We start from the raw sequence: 16,654 nt of genomic DNA on the forward strand, positions 1-16,654 counted from the left end.
AGGTCCACTTTAAACTAGATTGTAGTCTCGACAGGGCAGGGACTCCTCCTTCCTCCTGTGCATTTTAAAATTTGGTAATTAACCTTTAATGCAACTGAATGTACTTATGTCCTATATAATGTATAGTTCCTCGTCTGTTTTATTTAGGCATTGTTTGAAAAGGTACAGACCTGTGTATAAAGTAGCTGTAAATACACTAACGTTTACATTTAGATACAGTCATAGTCTCACCTAAGTGCTAGTTCGCTGGATGACATAAATGAAATGTATATTTACTGAATCAACACACCTCCAACCAGTACTGACTGTCTTCTACTTCAGCGGGATTACTTTCGGTTGTGGCAAAATATTGCATGCTGTCAAGCTGGCAAGTCCACGAGGTCTTCTGCTTCAAGGTGTCTCCATACCAAGATGGATGGTGCTGGCATTGCAAGAGCTGTGCTTTGGCTGCTGATACAATAACACAGCCTTCTGTCTCTGCTCCACGGAGCACCATCTACAGATGCAATCACAATACATTAACGAATAATGATGCACATATACAAAAGGGTCACATACCAGGCAGGCTGTCATTTTTTTGACACAATGTTGATTCCTTATAATAAATATTCGTTGGGTCAAATTTATTTCACTAAGTACCCAGCTGGGACAAGATCCTATATATTCTCAACATTTTCTTTGCATTTTAAAGGGCAACTAAAGCTTGTCAAAGGATTAGCCTACATGTGTCTAGTCTTAAAGGGATAATCTGGCTTCAGCAATCTGCTGACAAAGATCAGAGAGGTAGAGAACTACAGGGTCCAAATATTGAGGAATGTGGATTTATAGCTCTGCCCTGCAAAATACCTAAAAACGTTTTGGCAAGCAGTCACTTAGCTGACAAGCAGAAACTGTATTCATTCATTTTAGAAACAAGCAGCCACTGGGTATCGCACAACATAAAGTTTGTAAGTTATAGACCTGTATATATTTTAGGGATGCACTGAATACAGTATTTGGTTCGGGATTTGGCCTTGTTAGCAGGATTCGGCGAATCTTCTGCCCAGCTGAACCGAATATGAATTTGCATATGCAAATTAGGGGCGAGGGGAAATCACATGACTTTTTGTCACAAATCAAGGAAGTAAAAAATGTTTTCCCCTTCCCACCCTAATTTGCATATACAAATTTCAGATTTGGTTTGGTTTTCGGGCGTATCTTTGGCGAATGATTCAGGGGTTCGGCTGAATCCAAAATAGTGGATTCGATGCATCCCGAATATATTTCCTAAAAAGCCGTTACCTGGCAATTGACCAGCTCGATAAGCCAGTTATGGTTAAGGATGTCTTGGTCCTGGCAAGCAGCTTTGCCACAGAGTTGCTCGCTCACCCCTGACTCCTCCTCAGTAAATACCACAAATTTATCCGTCTCCTCTATCAATTTCTGCAGCATGTCTGCACCTAGAGGGGAGTGTAAGAGCTTTGAGTGATACTTTTTCACAAGTGAAAATGTCCTGCTTTCAGAACATAATGATTGATAATTTTTATTTACATATCATGACTAAATTTAAGAGTGGTTAGATGGGATGTCCACTTTAATAGGAACCTGCAAATGAATCACTTTTCCCAATAAAATCATTTGACAAACAAGTCTGATTTAGATAATTTCAAAGATTAAAATACGCGCCACATGATCATTATTAATGAGGTTGTAAAAATCAAACGGCTCGCACCTCCTGAGGGTGATCTTTCAGTTCTGCCAGTGACAACAGGTGCTGTGACTTTCTTGGGAGGGGGAAAGCTACGCATGGAACCACGTTTCAGCTTCTTCGCCTGCATTTGCGTATCAATTTTCAACCCTTTGAGTGCTTCAGTGGAGAGGTTGCGTTTTAGAACAGCTGCCTTCTTGTAGCCGTCGTACAAGCCAAAAGCAATATCTCGGTTCAGAGTTGTCCAAGATGCTCGGAGATCCACGAGATGCAACCGGTGGGTGTACATGGTATTCTCCTCGCCGGTGGGCGACAGTTCCTGTGTAGGGAGCATCAAAATAAGAACAGTGCTAGGGGTCAGAAATAAATTCTATTTAATCAAAATAATGTACTTATGCCATTATTATGATTACCACTTAAACATCAGTCAGTGAATTTCAAAAATAAGATCTAATTCAGGGACAGTGGCCTAATTGAGAAAAGAAATTACACAGTGATCTGAATGTAGAGCAAATATGCACTGTAACAACAGCCAAAAACGACAAGATTTGTAGTTGTATTAAAAACTGAAATTGATAATGGTAAACTAAACCCTTACCATCCCTCAGTATGATGTAATTGTAACTAGTCTATAACTGTGTTTTACTCTTTGCAGATACCACACAGCTTAAATCAGCACTGGCTATATGAGTACTGCAAACTTATTTATGTCTGAGTGATTGACAATCAAGATAAAGCCTTCAATAATTCACCCATAACAGTTATCCATTGCCTGCCTGTTTCTACATCTGTCAGTAAAAACAAACAATTGCAGAGGTAAAACTAATATTAAAGTTGGATGTCTTGTTTTGCAGTCTTGATGCTTACCTGCCTTTCATAACTCAAAGAGGACAAGCTGAGCAAGTGAGTTTTTTGCACTAAGTTATCAAGTTGGTGGTCAGCATTTTCATCACAGGCAGAAGCCATAAGGTGTACAGTCACCAAGCTCAGTTTACTGGTCATTTGTGGTACACTCCATTCTGAGATCAGGCGGCGCATCACTGTTCCAGCTGTCAAGCATCCACAATGAAAATTAATAAAGTATAATCATCAGTGCATATCAGCATATGGATAACAAGAACCATGAACCTAATGAATACATGTCCATTGCCAAATCAATTACAATATGCTTTATAAATGGCCTATTTGTATTTATTGGGCTTTGTCATGATTCTTCCTTTACCAAGGAAACAGTCTCATATTAAAGAGTGCTCAGGCTTGGATTTGAGGAAGGCCACAAAGGCCCAGGCCTAGGGCGGCAGGATTTTAGGGGGCGGCATGCTGCCCAACCACACCCACATTGGTTCAGAACCACTTGGGATGCGGTGGAGATACAATAATTTTTTTAATTTCCTGTGCGCCAATCCCCATTGCTTCGGTCCTGGTGATGGAAATTTGCATGAATAAAGGGGATGTCTCTATTAGGATATTTGTGTTTATGAAAAACCAGAGAATAAAAATGAAGTTTAGACCATAAAGGTGGCCATACACAGGGAGATCTTCTTGTTTGGCCGCGATCAGGATTTTTTAACCTGCCCGATCGAGATCTGCCCGACTTTCGGCCAGATGTTGATATGTTGATCAGGGACATGTGTCGGAAGGCCCCACACACGGGCCAATAAACTGCTGACTCGGTCTGTCGGCAGCTTTTATTGGCCCGTGTATGGTGGCCTTTAGCCTAAGTACCCTTGTGAAGTAGATAAGATCGAGATCCATGTGTTATCCACCTAGTGGACCCTTATCTTGTCTATTTCCCACTTTTGTGGTATGCATAAATGTCTACCACTAAGGTTTCATACAATGTATCATCTTAAAGCCTGAAGAAGAGATGGAATGCTATCATCTTGAAAGATTGCAGTTTTTACTTACCAATAAAAGGTACCACCTAACCTCACATTTTCTACCATTACCCTAACAAAACTTGGAAAAAACAATCGCAACACTAAGAGATCCTACATTTTGTTTTTTACCTTGTGGGATGAGCCTCTGTACCCCACGAGTGAAGATTTCTCCTTGATCACATTCTACCTGAATCCCACGCTGCTGTGCAAAGGAGGCCCAGTAGTGAATCTGAAAATCACAGTTAAAATAAAAAGGGTCAGTATTTGGTAACGTTTCATAAGTTCTTTGCGATATATATTGCATCATGACAAAGCAGCACTATAGTGCAGTCCTACCTGCAGCTGGGGAAACAGGGCTGTGTAAGACATCTGTTTGTAATGCTGTCCGAGTTTTTTCTTGCCAGGCTTCAAATTGTTGAAGAGCTTCCCACGGCAAATGGGCCGTGTCACACTGCTCCAAGTTGCCCAGAAATTCTGCATCCAGCGCAAAGTACTGCTATAAAGCAGGATACGAGGTTGAGAGGCATCTGAAGAATGGGTAAAAATGTAAATGTGTAAGTATTAAAATGCCGCCCCTTTTGTGACGCTACGCCCCATGGCCCCGTCCCTTTTGTGACGCTACTCCACGTGGCCAGCTCCTTTGCGGGCCCTCATCGGCTCCTCCCCTTTTTGCATCACGCCCGCCCCTTTCTCTTCCGCCCCCCACCATGGCCAGTATTTTTTTTTTTTTAAAAAAGGTGGCAACCCTACCTTTAAGTTAACCTTTAGTGTGCCATAGAATGGCAAATTCTAAGCAACATTTCAGTTGGGTCTTCATTTTTTATAGTTTTTGATTTTTTATAGTCTTCTTCTTCTGTAAGGCTATAAATGTGTTGTTATTGCTACTTTTTATTACTCATTTTCCCAGTGTTTTCCCAGGCTACACATACCGTATATTGTTATTGTTATTTTTTTTTACTCATTTTTCTATTGAGGCCTCTCCTATTCATTTTCCAGTCGCTTATTCAAATCAGTGCATGGTTGCTAGGGTAATATGAACCCCAGCAACCATATTACGTAAACTGCAAACTGGAGAGCTGCTGAATAAAAAGCTAAATAACTCAAAAACCACAAATAATAAATAAGCAAAAGCAATTGCAAGTTGTCTCAGAATAGCATTTTCTACATCATACTAAAAGTTAACTCAAAGGTGAACAAACCCTTTAAATTTTAGGCAGAAAGTACATAAATAATTCTTTCATACAGATGAGATTTTTTTGCCATCACCTACCGGAATGGGGCTGAGATAAATCCATCTTGATGGATAAGTTGATGTTCTCAGAGCGGAAGGCACGGTAAGAATCATGTTGCTGAATGGAAGAGAACTCTGATAGAAAGTCTGGAGAACGAAGAGCTACATTGTGATGATCATGAGGATTCCCATGGCACAGCCATTGCAGGTCAAAAGTCATGCAGAGATCCGGTAGGTGAAGGAAGCAGCAGTCATCATACCTGCAGGAAGAGTAAGGCTAAAGTATTAAAGGTTTTAGAACAGAAGCCAGGCAGATCCTGCCTACAGATCTTAATGCCATCTATTTTGGGGACAAATTCTGTTCTGTTGGAAGCAATGGTTACTGACCAGATACTCAGGGACACAAATAAAGCCCTAGATTCTGATATACAGGCATGGGATCCATTATTCCGGAAACCCATTATCCAGAAAGACTACATTTTATTCAAATCAATTTTTTATTTTTTTCTCTGTAATAATAAAACAGTATCTTGTACGTAATCTAAACAAAGATATAATGAAGCTTTATTGGAAACAAAACCAGCCTACTGGGATTATTTAATGCTTTCATGATTTCCTAGAAAAATAAGGTATGAACAGCCAAATTACATATAGATACCGTATCTGGAAAACCACAGCATCTGGAGAACCTTAAGCACTCTGGATAACCAGTTCTATACTTGTACTCATAGGACTCAAGGTCGCATTGGCTTGCCTCTTCTTAAAGGAACTGTAACACTAAAAATATTTTTATTTAAAAATCCATTCTAGTGCGCAGAGCTGCAGAGTGAGTCGCCCTATCGTCGTTTTCCTGTTTAAATAAAGCATTGATATTATAAGCTTTATGCAGGGTAGATCTATTATTAGTGTGGATAGAATGGAATTTTTAATAAAAATTTTTTTTAGTGTTACAGTTCCTTTAATACCAGTTTCTAATCAACAATAACAATGTCACAGGAATGGACCTAAAAGCATAAATTTATATAGGTACAGGTGGATTTCTTTGAGTTTTTAAGACAATACAATTTGCCCCTGAGGAACGCTCTTAACAGTGAAGAGTATGTGGAGGCCTTCTACACCTGCCCACCTACTCACTTTGAGGCAGTACGGACGTTGACATCAAGGTCCCCTTTAAAAACAAACTGTCCTGGATTCCAGATAAATTTCAGGTGGTTCCATTCCCAGTGCATGTTTTCTGTTGTGTTATATGGGTCCTAGAAAGTGAAGAAAAATATAAATGCTTCCTGAGTTAGGTTTACATTAGAAAGACGTTTTATAATCATTATATGACACACACACACAACAATGTAATCAGTGAACAGCCTCTTTGAAATCTTTAGATACCTGCCACTTTGGTTGTTCAACGGTTAACGGTAAGGCTGCAGCATCCCCTTAATCACTTAGAATTCCTTCTCCTCCTCTAACCCACTCTGCCCCCTCCCACAAGAATTTACATTGGTTGTTGGCTAATGAGCATGCCCAGTTCTTCTCAGCTCAGATTACTTAACACACCCTCCAGTCTAACAGCCAATGAGGATATAGCATTGCTGGTTCCCATAGAAACTCTAGCTGTCTGATCCTATTTTTTTTCTCCTAACCACCTCTCCAGAGCTCTGCTTAACCTCGATAGGAGGGATGCACCGAATCCAGGATTTGGTTTGTGATTCGGCCAGGATTCGTCCTTTTTCAGAAGGATTCGAAATCTTTCTGCCCGGCCGAACCGAATCCAAACCCTAATTTGCATATGCAAATTAGGGACGGGGAGCTAAATCGCGTGAATTTTGAAGTAAAAAATGTTTTCCCCTTTCCACCCATAATTTGCATAGGCAAATTAGGATACGGTTTCGGTTCGGTATTCAGCCGAATCTTTTGTGAAGGATTCATCCGAATCCAAAATTGTGGATCCGGTGTATCTCTACTTTATAGTGCTCAACCCCAGCAGAACTTTTTATCAAAGTATTCTGCATTGCATGACCTTTACAGCATACATGTCCATACATGTTTGCAGCAGTCAAAATTTGTTTTAGGAAAATGTGATGCGCTGGCAAATGGAGGGGGTATATGCAGTACAAATGATGTGGCTTGGGTGGGGAAGATGTGCCCAACTTATAGACATGGTAGGAAAATGTCCTTTAAAGTAACTGCAGTAAGTCTGAAGCCAAGTCTAACAGAAAGAGAGTATATTATCTGCTGAAAACAATATCACAATGAAACTTTAGATTCTGGTGCTAACAATGATTTATAAAATATGCATGCGTACACAGCGTTCTCCTTTTTTATTTTACAATATGCAATACAATGTACACTAGAATTACCTCAGTCGCCAGCTGGTGTAAGTTAGCCTGCTCAATGTCCATGCTAAAGTGCCCATGTAGAAGCAATCGACTCTTGTCCCACCATGGTAAAGGTGCACTGGGGTCCACTGAGGTTTTGGTGAGAAGGTCCACATACTGACCCACCAGAGTCCAGGCTGGGTCCCAGCATGGGCCCCAAACAATGGTGTACAGCTGGATCTCCGCTGCAACCAAAAAAGTTCACAAACAATGTTGGTTTTTGTTCTGATAATGAAAACTAGCGATAAATATTAAATATACTATCATCCAATGGTTTTCATTTATAGCTTTAAAATGCTGTAGTAAGAAGCACAATGGGAGAATTCAAAAAAGCCACTAAAATGCACAGTTGGTCACACATTATCCGTTATGGATAACTATTATGTTTTCACCCAATCATACACCAGAGCTTTACACCATTTATACAATGTCTGACTTACAATGTATTTGTAGTTTCTAGGCCCACTAGCTACATAAAAGCATTAGGTATTGCCTCTGGTCACATAGAATACATAGATACAGCCGTATGAAAAAATGATGGATACACAGAACTGCTGCAAAAAGCCTACTGGGCCCACAGCACACAAGTTCCAAAATGAGATCCAACACTACAGTAGTGATAAGGGCTCAAGTTTTAGTATGTTATAGAGTAGCAAATTCTAAGCTACTTTTCAAATGATCTTAGTTTATTTTTTATAGTTTTTTAATTATTTGCCTTTACTTCTGACCCTTTCCAGCTTTCAAATGGGGGTCACTGACCCCATCTAAAAACAAACGCTCTGTAAGACTACAAATGTGTTATTTCAACTTTTTATTACTCGTTTTCCCAGTGTCTTTTTCAAATCATTGCATGGTTACTAGGGTAATTCAGACCCTAGCAACAGACTCACGAAAGTGCAAACTGGAGAGCTGCTGAATAAAAAGCTATAGTAACTTGAAACTCACAAATAATAAAAAATTAAAACCAATTGCACATTGTCTCAGAACATCACTTTCTACATCATACTAAATGTTAACTCAATGGCGAACAACCCATTTAAAGGAGAACTAAAGTTTAACTAAAGAAGTAGCCAGAAATGTACATTATGTTTTAGGCTCTGTACCAGCCCAAGTCAACCACAGCCCATTCGCAGTAAAGATCTGTGTCTCCAAAGATGCCCCATTAGCTCCCCATCTTCTTTTCTGCTGATTCACAACACATTCTCTGTGCTGCCATCACTTAATGAGCTTAGGGATCCACTCACAATATACAGTACACATAGAATATAAGGCTGATTACTCATTAATACAGATAATAACTACACAATAGCACAGAAACCAGGGCAACTACCTTGATAATCAAATAATCAGTCCTGTCGCATCAGCTTATATTACAGGACAACCTCATTTTCTGCTTGATAATTTGTAACAAACCCTAATCTTAGCTTCTGAACAGCTGCTCAGAGCCCACTGAGCATGTGAGTGTCACAGACACTTTCCAAGATGGTGACCCCCTAGTCCTGATCATTGCTGCTATCGAGAAGCTGAAACTTTAGGCTGGTGCATGACTGAGCATCCTCTTTATAATATAAATTAAATTAAACTAAAGTTGGAAACAGCAAATATTGGAAAAGACAACTTATTTGCAGGACAGCACTTATTCAATCTTCAGCAAATGATCTATAAGTCCTAGGTTGGAACTACAACAAGGAGTGACCCAACTCACAGTGAAAATCATGAAAGAACTTCAGAGGTGGCATGTTCCTCTCCACTGTTGCATCACCCCATGGAATCCCCAAATGCAAGACTTGTTTCCTACGTGCGCTGGCTTGACCACTCTGCTCAGCCCCAAGTAGTCTCCCTGAGAGGTGCCAGTCTCGGATCTCAAACAGGTAACGTGGATAATCACGTATTCGCACTGTGAGTTAAAAAAAACAACAAAGTGATTAATTAAATGAAGCAGCATAAACTTACTGTATCTGTCAATGTGACTTAAAATCTACCTGACTTTAAGCCATAAAATTAAAAAAAAAAAAAACTTAAACATGTAATTTTGATATTTTATTGCAACACTGAATATGAAATATGAAAATACAGGTATGGGACCTGTTATCCACAATGCTCGGGACCTGAGGTTTTCTGGATAATGGATCTGTAATTTGGATCTTCATACCTTAAGTCTACTAAAAAAATCATTTAAACATTAAATAACCCCAATAGGCTGGTTTTGCCTCCAATAAGGATTAATTATATCTTAGTTTGGATCAAGTACAGGGTACTGTTTTAATATTACAGAGAAAAAGGAAATCTTTTTAAATAAATGTTATTATTTAGATAAAATGGAGTCTAAGGCCTTTCTGTAATTCGGAGCTTTCTGGATAACAGGTTTGCGGATAACAGATCCCATACCTGTACAGCAATACAAGCACTTGATTCCATAGCAGTTTATAATAATTCAAGAGCCATTCATTTTCACAGATGTTTTTTTAGAAGAGGGTTTTAAATGCCTCCATCAGACCACGGCAGGGTTTTTGTTGCCCCCCTGGCTTGGGGGTTGAAAGCTGTTCTTTAAAGACAACTACTTGGGTCAAAGCCACTGACCCAGAAAACAATGGGCAATCAATCAAAAGCTTATGTGCTGCTGTTTCAGTTTGTATGTCTGATACAAATATGAAACGTTAGAAGGAAACTGCATCCTAATTATAAAAAATGGATAATCTTTCAATTAGGAATTAATCTATTTAACATGTTCTCAAGTTTACTTCATACATATCTGCATGTATACACATATCCTACATTTGTGCTTAGGTAGTGAATGTACATGGCCACTGAACATGCATCAGAAATCTGAGCACCAAAAATAATCTTGAGCTTTCCTGGGTAGTCTATTTTTACAACATAATCAGACTCCAAATGAAGATTATACTCAGTAGGCAAAATCAATTACGACAGCATTTAATCTATTTAAAATGATGGCATTGAAAAGGAAATGAAATGTTCCAGACAATGCCTGATTTTCTGCTTTCTTTGATGTCGCCATATTAAATATTCTTTTAGAAAGTCTGGACACAGAGGAATATACTGTGCATTGTTTGCCATTTTTATGCGCTTCAATAAAAAAGAAAGGCACAGAGGGCACATACCGGTACATGCATTTATAAATCCCCTACATTCAGCTGTTTCAAGGTTTATAATTTTGCACTGGGCAAGGATAGCTGGACTCCTATGAGACATGCCAAATTGAGGGTTTGAGGGTTTTGAATTAAAATTATTAGCCTTTTTCCAGGAATAGAAAGAATGGGGAAAAGGAGCTGACTTGGAGAAAAGGAGATTTTGTTTACTTACCGTTAAATCTCTTTCTCTTCAGTCACTTGGGGGACACAGGGACCATGGGTATAGCTAGTACCACTAGGAGGCAGGACACAACCATAAAATAAGAAACTGACTCCTCCTCCACTGGCTATACCCCCAGCAGGCGGAGCTTAACTCAGTTTGTAACAAAGTCAACAGGAATAATAACCAACGTAGAAAAATAACCCAAAAACATGTTAACCAGAACATATCTGAAGGAATGAAGGCCTCTATCCAGGGAGGGAAGCCCTGTGTCCCCCAAGTGACTGAAGAGAAAGAGATTTAACGGTAAGTAAACAAAATCTCCTTTTCTCCAAGTCAGCTTGGGGGACACAGGGACCATGGGACATACCAAAGCTGTCCCCAAAAACCGGGTGGGAAAAGAGGCCTAAGAAGAAACCACCGCGGCCTGCAGCACCCTTTTGCCAAAGCGAGTGTCAGATGCCGCAAAGGTATCAAAGTGGTAAAATTTGGAAAAGGAATAGACGGAAGTCCACGTTGCCGCTTTGCACAGCTGAGACCTGGTTACGGAACGCCCAGGAAGTACTCTCACCCCTGGTGGAATGAGCGGTGACCCTGTGTGGGGGATCCTTTCCCTTTGCAGTGTAAGCTCTGTGGATAGCTTGCTTGATCCATCGAGAAATGGTCTGCTTGGTAGCTGGTTGACCTTGATGAGGACCAGAAGGAAGCACCAACAACGCATCACACTTACAAAAGTCTTGAACTCGATGCAGGTAGAACTTCAGGGCCCTGACTGGATCAAGAGTGTGTAAGGCCCTTTCCTTAGGGTTAGCCGGAGCAGGACAGAAGGATGGCACAACAATTTCCTGGTTGAGATGAAATTCTGAAACGACCTTCGGCAGGAACGATGGAATAGTACGAAGAACAGCTCTGTCGTGATGGAAGATGAGATAGGGAGCCTTACATGAGAGTGCGCTGAGCTCGGAGACCCGTCTCGCCGAAGCAATAGCAAGTAGAAAAACGGCCTTCCAAGTAAGCCACTGGAGAGGCACCGAGGCCAAAGGTTCAAATGGAGGCAACTGAAGAGCATGTAAGACAAGCGTAAGGTCCCAGACAGGAAAAGGTGGTCGAATCGGTGGAGCCACATGAGCCACTCCTTGCATGAATGTCTTGACGTCAGGAAGCAGGGCCAGACGTCTTCGGAAAAGAACCGAGAGGGCTGAGATTTGAGACTTCAGGGACCCCAGAGACAGGCCCAATGTGAGACCTTCTTGTAGGAACTCCAGGATGTGCGGTATGGAGAACTCCCGGAACTTGACCTTGTGCTTAGAACACCACTGACGGAAGGTGGACCAAACTCTGTAATACGCTCTGGCTGAGACAGGCTTGCGCGCTGCACACATTGTGTGCGCAACGGCCGTGGAAAAACCCTTCTGGGTTAGGATTTGGGTTTCAAGTTAAGTTGAGAAGTCCGGGGTTTGGATGCCGGATCGGTCCTTGGGTGAGAAGGTCCGGAAGCGATGGTAGGGTCCATGGTTCTGCCGCTGACAGATCTAGTAGGTCCGAAAACCAAGCCCGTCGGGGCCAGTGTGGAGCAATCAGAATTAGAGTGGTCTGTTCTCTTCGAACTCTTCTGATGGTTCTGGGGATGAGAGGCAGAGGCGGGAAAGCATACGCCAGCTGAAAAGGCCACGGAGCCGTTATGGCGTCGACATCGAAGGCTAGAGGATCCCTGTAACGAGCCAGGAACGTCGGGACTTTCCTGTTGTGTCTGGTCGCCATGAGATCCACGTCTGGAAGGCCCCACCGTAGCGATATCTCTTGGAAGACTTCGTCGTTTAGTGACCACTCGCCCGGGTCTAGGGACTGCCGGCTGAGAAAGTCCGCTTCCCAGTTCAGTAACCCTGGAATGTAGATGGCCGATAGGTGAACCTGCTGAGCCTCGGCCCATCGAAAGATAAGTTTTATCTCGTTTAGCGCTCCTCTGCTTCTTGTACCGCCCTGGTGGTTGATGTAGGTGACAGCCATCGAGTTGTCCGACTGAACCTTTACTGCTTGACCCTGGAGGTCGTGCTGCCAGTGAAGGAGGCCCAATCGGATGGCTCGGATCTCGAGCAGGTTGATCTGCAGACGCTGTTCGCTCTGCGTCCATTGCCCCTGAGCAGACCTGCCCTCCAGAAGTAGATTCATCACTAATCTTTGAAGGCAGAAGACTTTCTCCATTGGGAGAGATATCATTTGAGATTGAGTGTTGAACATCATGCCTAGGAAGAGCATGGAGTGGCTGGGTACCAGTGATGACTTGGTGAGGTTCAGAACCCAGCCTAGATCCTGCAGTTTGGTCATGGAAGTTTGGAGAGCTTGTTGAGCCTCCTGAATGGAAGGTGCCTTGATTAGAAGGTCGTCGAGGTAGGGAGTGATGTTGATCCCCACACCGCGAATCACTGCCGTGGCTGCGGCCATGATCTTGGTGAAGACCCGAGGGGCCGAGGTGAGGCCGAAGGGCAGACTCGTGAATTGGAAATGACGATTTTGGAAGGCAAACCTCAAGTATTTCTGATGCGGAGGGAAAATAGGCACGTGTAGATAGGCATCCTTTATGTCGAGGGACATGAGGAATTGGCCGGGAGACATCGCTGCGATGACGGACCTTAAGGATTCCATCTTGAACTTCCGAGGACGGAGAAATTTGTTTAGTTCCTTCAAGTCCAGGATAGGACGAACTGAGCCGTCCTTCTTGGGAACAACAAAGAGGTTCGAGTAGAAACCCTTGAAGCGCTCCGCAGGAGGTACAGGAATAATAACTTCCGCGAGAAGAAGAGTGGCAATCGCATCTTGGAATGCTGAACGTTTGTGCGGCTGCAGTGGGAGCCGTGACATGAAGAACCGTGGAGGGGGAGGAGATGAAAACTCTAGGTGATAACCCCGGGTAACGACCTTGTGTATCCAGGAATCCTGAATGAGTGTGACCCATGTTTCTGCAAAAAGTCTTAACCTCCCCCCCACCGGCGTTGCTCTTGTGAGCACGGCGTCATGCCGAGGTAGTCTTATCTGTGGTCTTAGAGGCGTGTTTTCTGTTTTGCCAGGAAGGCCTTTGCTTGTTGGTAAAGCGACCTCTGTTTGTGAATGACGTTCTTGGAGGAGAAGATCTCGAACCTTTGGATTGGGAGGTACGAAAAAACTTTCCTCTACGAAAGGTGGGACGAGCCTTCGGTTGTGGCTCCCCGTCGGGGAATCGAACCCCGGTCTCCCGCATGACAGGCGGGGATACTTACCACTATACTAACGAGGATGGTAGCAGAGTGCTCTTTCCTCCTGTAGCTTGGCTAATGATCTTGTCAAGATCGGGTCCGAAAAGAAGTTTACCCTTGAAGGGAATGGAGGTAAGAGACTTTTTGGAGGAAAGGTCAGCGGACCATAGCTTCATCTAAAGGGACCTTCGAGCCGCAACTGCGAGGGCAGATGACCGGCTGATGACCTGTGTGGCGTCTAGTGAAGCTTCGCACAAGTAGTCGTTTGCGTCTTTGATTTGTGAGGCTAGTTGAGAAAGTTCGTGACGCGGAGCTCCTTCCGCTATAGCGTTAATGAGAGTATCGGACCAGGATTGGATGGCCCGGCTGACCCACGCCATGGCAATAACCGGGCGAAGGGATGAACCAGAGGCCGAGAAAACGGAGCGTAGCAAACTCTCTATCTTCTTGTCCATAGAGTCCTTGAAGGAAGAAGCATCAGGGACTGGCAGTGCTGTGTTCTTAGAGAGACGAGACACAGGAGCATCAACTGATGGAGGAGATGACCACTTGTCCGTGATATCAGTCGGAAAGGGATATTGCTTAAGGAAGCGTCGATTTGCTTGGAAACGTCTCTCAGGCTTGTCCCATTCCTGTTGAATAATGTGGTCAAGCTGGGAATGAGAAGGGAAAACAGGAGATGTCTTACTGCGTCATTTAAAGAGAGACTTAGAGGTTTCAGCAATGGCCTCCGGCTCCTGGAGGTTGAGAGTTTCCAGCACAGAGGAAATCAATGAATCCACAGATTCAGACGAAAATTTATGCGATTCCTCCTCGTCATGTTCGGAACCACAAGACAGTTCGCCATCTGAATGATCCTCATCCCCAGAATCAGGTGGAATGGGAGACTGGTGCCTGGGAGGAGAAATACTGTCTTCATCTGACAGAGAAGGGGCTTTGCGCTTAGAAGGCCTCTGTCTAGGATTATCTAGACGGGAAAGCAGCTTGTCCAGGGACTGAGCTAATTTAGGAATTCCGGCGGCCAATTGGGAGGCCCATTCTGGAGTGTGGTGGCCTCTGGGTGGGGAAGGTGGTCTGCTGGAAGCTGGAGATCCCCCTTCAATATTCTGTTCTACCTGAGGTGGAGTAGGTACTGGGGGTTCAATAACCTGAGGCTTACATTTAGTACATAAGGGGTCTTTGTGACCACGTGGCAGGCGTTTGCAGCATTTGGCACAGGCTAAATAAGTAATGGGAGCAGTGGGTGCAGCCCTGGAAAAGAGACCCTCACTTGGCCCATCAGACATGATGATGGCTAACAAGTGGTTGAGCACAGGACAGGGTTAGATTCTCTCACCCCCAATGCTAAGAACTACACACTAACCTGCAGTGGGATAGGCAGGGAAGGAGGAGTAGTTTGGTAGAAGAGGAACCTAAAAAAGCGATCGGTTCCCTGTGCCCCTGTGTGCTGCTGCGAAAGTGCGCGCGAAAAGATGCGTTCCACAAGCCAAGATGGCGGCACGCACAGAGGGGAGGAGACGCGCATGGCATCTGAGGCCGTACTGCGCATGCGCGATGCGCACCGAAAGAATTTTCCCCGCCAGAGAGGAGAAGGGCCGTTCCGTGCGGCACCCTGCTGTGATGGCTGCGTTCCCAGACCCCCAATGCAGGGGTAGGGAATAGCGAAGAGCGTAGCGCTTGAATGCGCCCCCCATAAGACTCCCTGTATGTAAGAGATGAGGGAGGATAAGGGGAAGCCAGGGTGATCTGTAGCGCTTGAAGGCACTCGGCAGCACGAAGCCTGAGAGAGGAAGGATAGGGGCAGAGGAATCAACTTACCTCAGGCCCAGAATCCAATGCTCTCCTTGTCTGCCGGCCAGCACTTGCTCCTCCTGTAAAGGAAGGAGACATCCATTAAGCTGGGTGGTCTGTGCCAGAGCACAAGATGACCCCGGAGACAGGCTCCCACGTTGGGGGATAGCATTAAGAGCCTTTACGCAGTGTAAAGGGTCTGCCTTGCCCCTGGTGTCAGCTTAGCTGACTGAGAATTGTGAGAAAAAATAAAAAACGTCCTAACCTCCTGAGGACACAACTCAAACTGAGTTAAGCTCCGCCTGCTGGGGGTATAGCCAGTGGAGGAGGAGTCAGTTTCTTATTTTATGGTTGTGTCCTGCCTCCTAGTGGTACTAGCTATACCCATGGTCCCTGTGTCCCCCAAGCTAACTTGGAGAAAAAGCTAATCTGGGAAAATTGTGGTATATATACAATTGGTCATGTCTGGAAACAAGGAGAAATGGTTGGTTTTCATAGTCTTAGGCAAGACTGTTTTCTCCCCAACAATCAATGGCTGCAATATAAAAAAGTGCAGAGGTCCCTGATAATGCAGCACAAAAAACAGCCTATCCAGATATTGCAGAACTTAGTTCTTGAGAGTTCAATGCAAGGCTCCTCTAAAGGTCTAATAACAAAAATCTATGCAGCTCTTCATCATAAGCTATTTAATAAACCACTGGAAAAGATGAGAGGGAAATACTTTGTCCATAAGGCATACTAAATCCCACCAGATATTCCCGCTCAGTTCACCTGAATGCCCTAGATGTCACTCTGACAATGCTACGCTGCTGCACATGGTATGGGACTATTCTGCTCTAATTCAGTACTGGACTAAGCTTCTGGATAAACTAGATTCAGTTCTAGAACTCCTCAATCATGTTTGTTATAAGTAGGGCTAAAAGAATGTTACATTCAGTATCAGAATATGCTAGTTAGGGAATGTCTATTTCTTGGAAGAAAATTGATAACTAGAAGGTGGAAAGTGTCACAGCCACCCGCATATGCATCATGGATTTCAGAAGTTAACCACCTATGCACTTTAGAAAACTTAATATATAAATGCAGAGGATCAACAAAGAAGTTTAAAAAAATACGGGGACAGTGGTTAGATTTGACGGATTTTGATTTAG

General features: G+C 43.4%; 1 protein-coding gene and 1 non-coding gene across 2 annotated transcripts in view; both read right to left on the reverse strand.

The window, feature by feature from the left end:
- kiaa0100.L (KIAA0100 L homeolog) overlaps window positions 1-16,654 on the reverse strand; it is a 59,423-nt gene that overhangs the window by 23,216 nt on the left and 19,553 nt on the right. Inside the window, exons 17-26 of the mRNA XM_018246128.2 lie at window positions 8,876-9,067; window positions 7,153-7,355; window positions 5,933-6,051; window positions 4,838-5,058; window positions 3,904-4,094; window positions 3,697-3,796; window positions 2,555-2,736; window positions 1,712-2,006; window positions 1,282-1,439; window positions 290-496 (exon numbers count right to left, since the gene is read on the reverse strand). Of these exons, the coding sequence (XP_018101617.2) occupies window positions 290-496; window positions 1,282-1,439; window positions 1,712-2,006; window positions 2,555-2,736; window positions 3,697-3,796; window positions 3,904-4,094; window positions 4,838-5,058; window positions 5,933-6,051; window positions 7,153-7,355; window positions 8,876-9,067 (1,868 nt within the window). The remainder of the gene's footprint in view (window positions 1-289; window positions 497-1,281; window positions 1,440-1,711; window positions 2,007-2,554; window positions 2,737-3,696; window positions 3,797-3,903; window positions 4,095-4,837; window positions 5,059-5,932; window positions 6,052-7,152; window positions 7,356-8,875; window positions 9,068-16,654) is intronic.
- On the reverse strand, window positions 13,682-13,753 carry trnad-guc. Its single transcript has one exon. It is a non-coding gene; the product is annotated as a tRNA-Asp (tRNA).

The sequence above is a fragment of the Xenopus laevis genome, chromosome 2L, assembly GCF_017654675.1.
Source record: "Xenopus laevis strain J_2021 chromosome 2L, Xenopus_laevis_v10.1, whole genome shotgun sequence".
Taxonomy (NCBI): Eukaryota; Metazoa; Chordata; class Amphibia; order Anura; family Pipidae; genus Xenopus; species Xenopus laevis.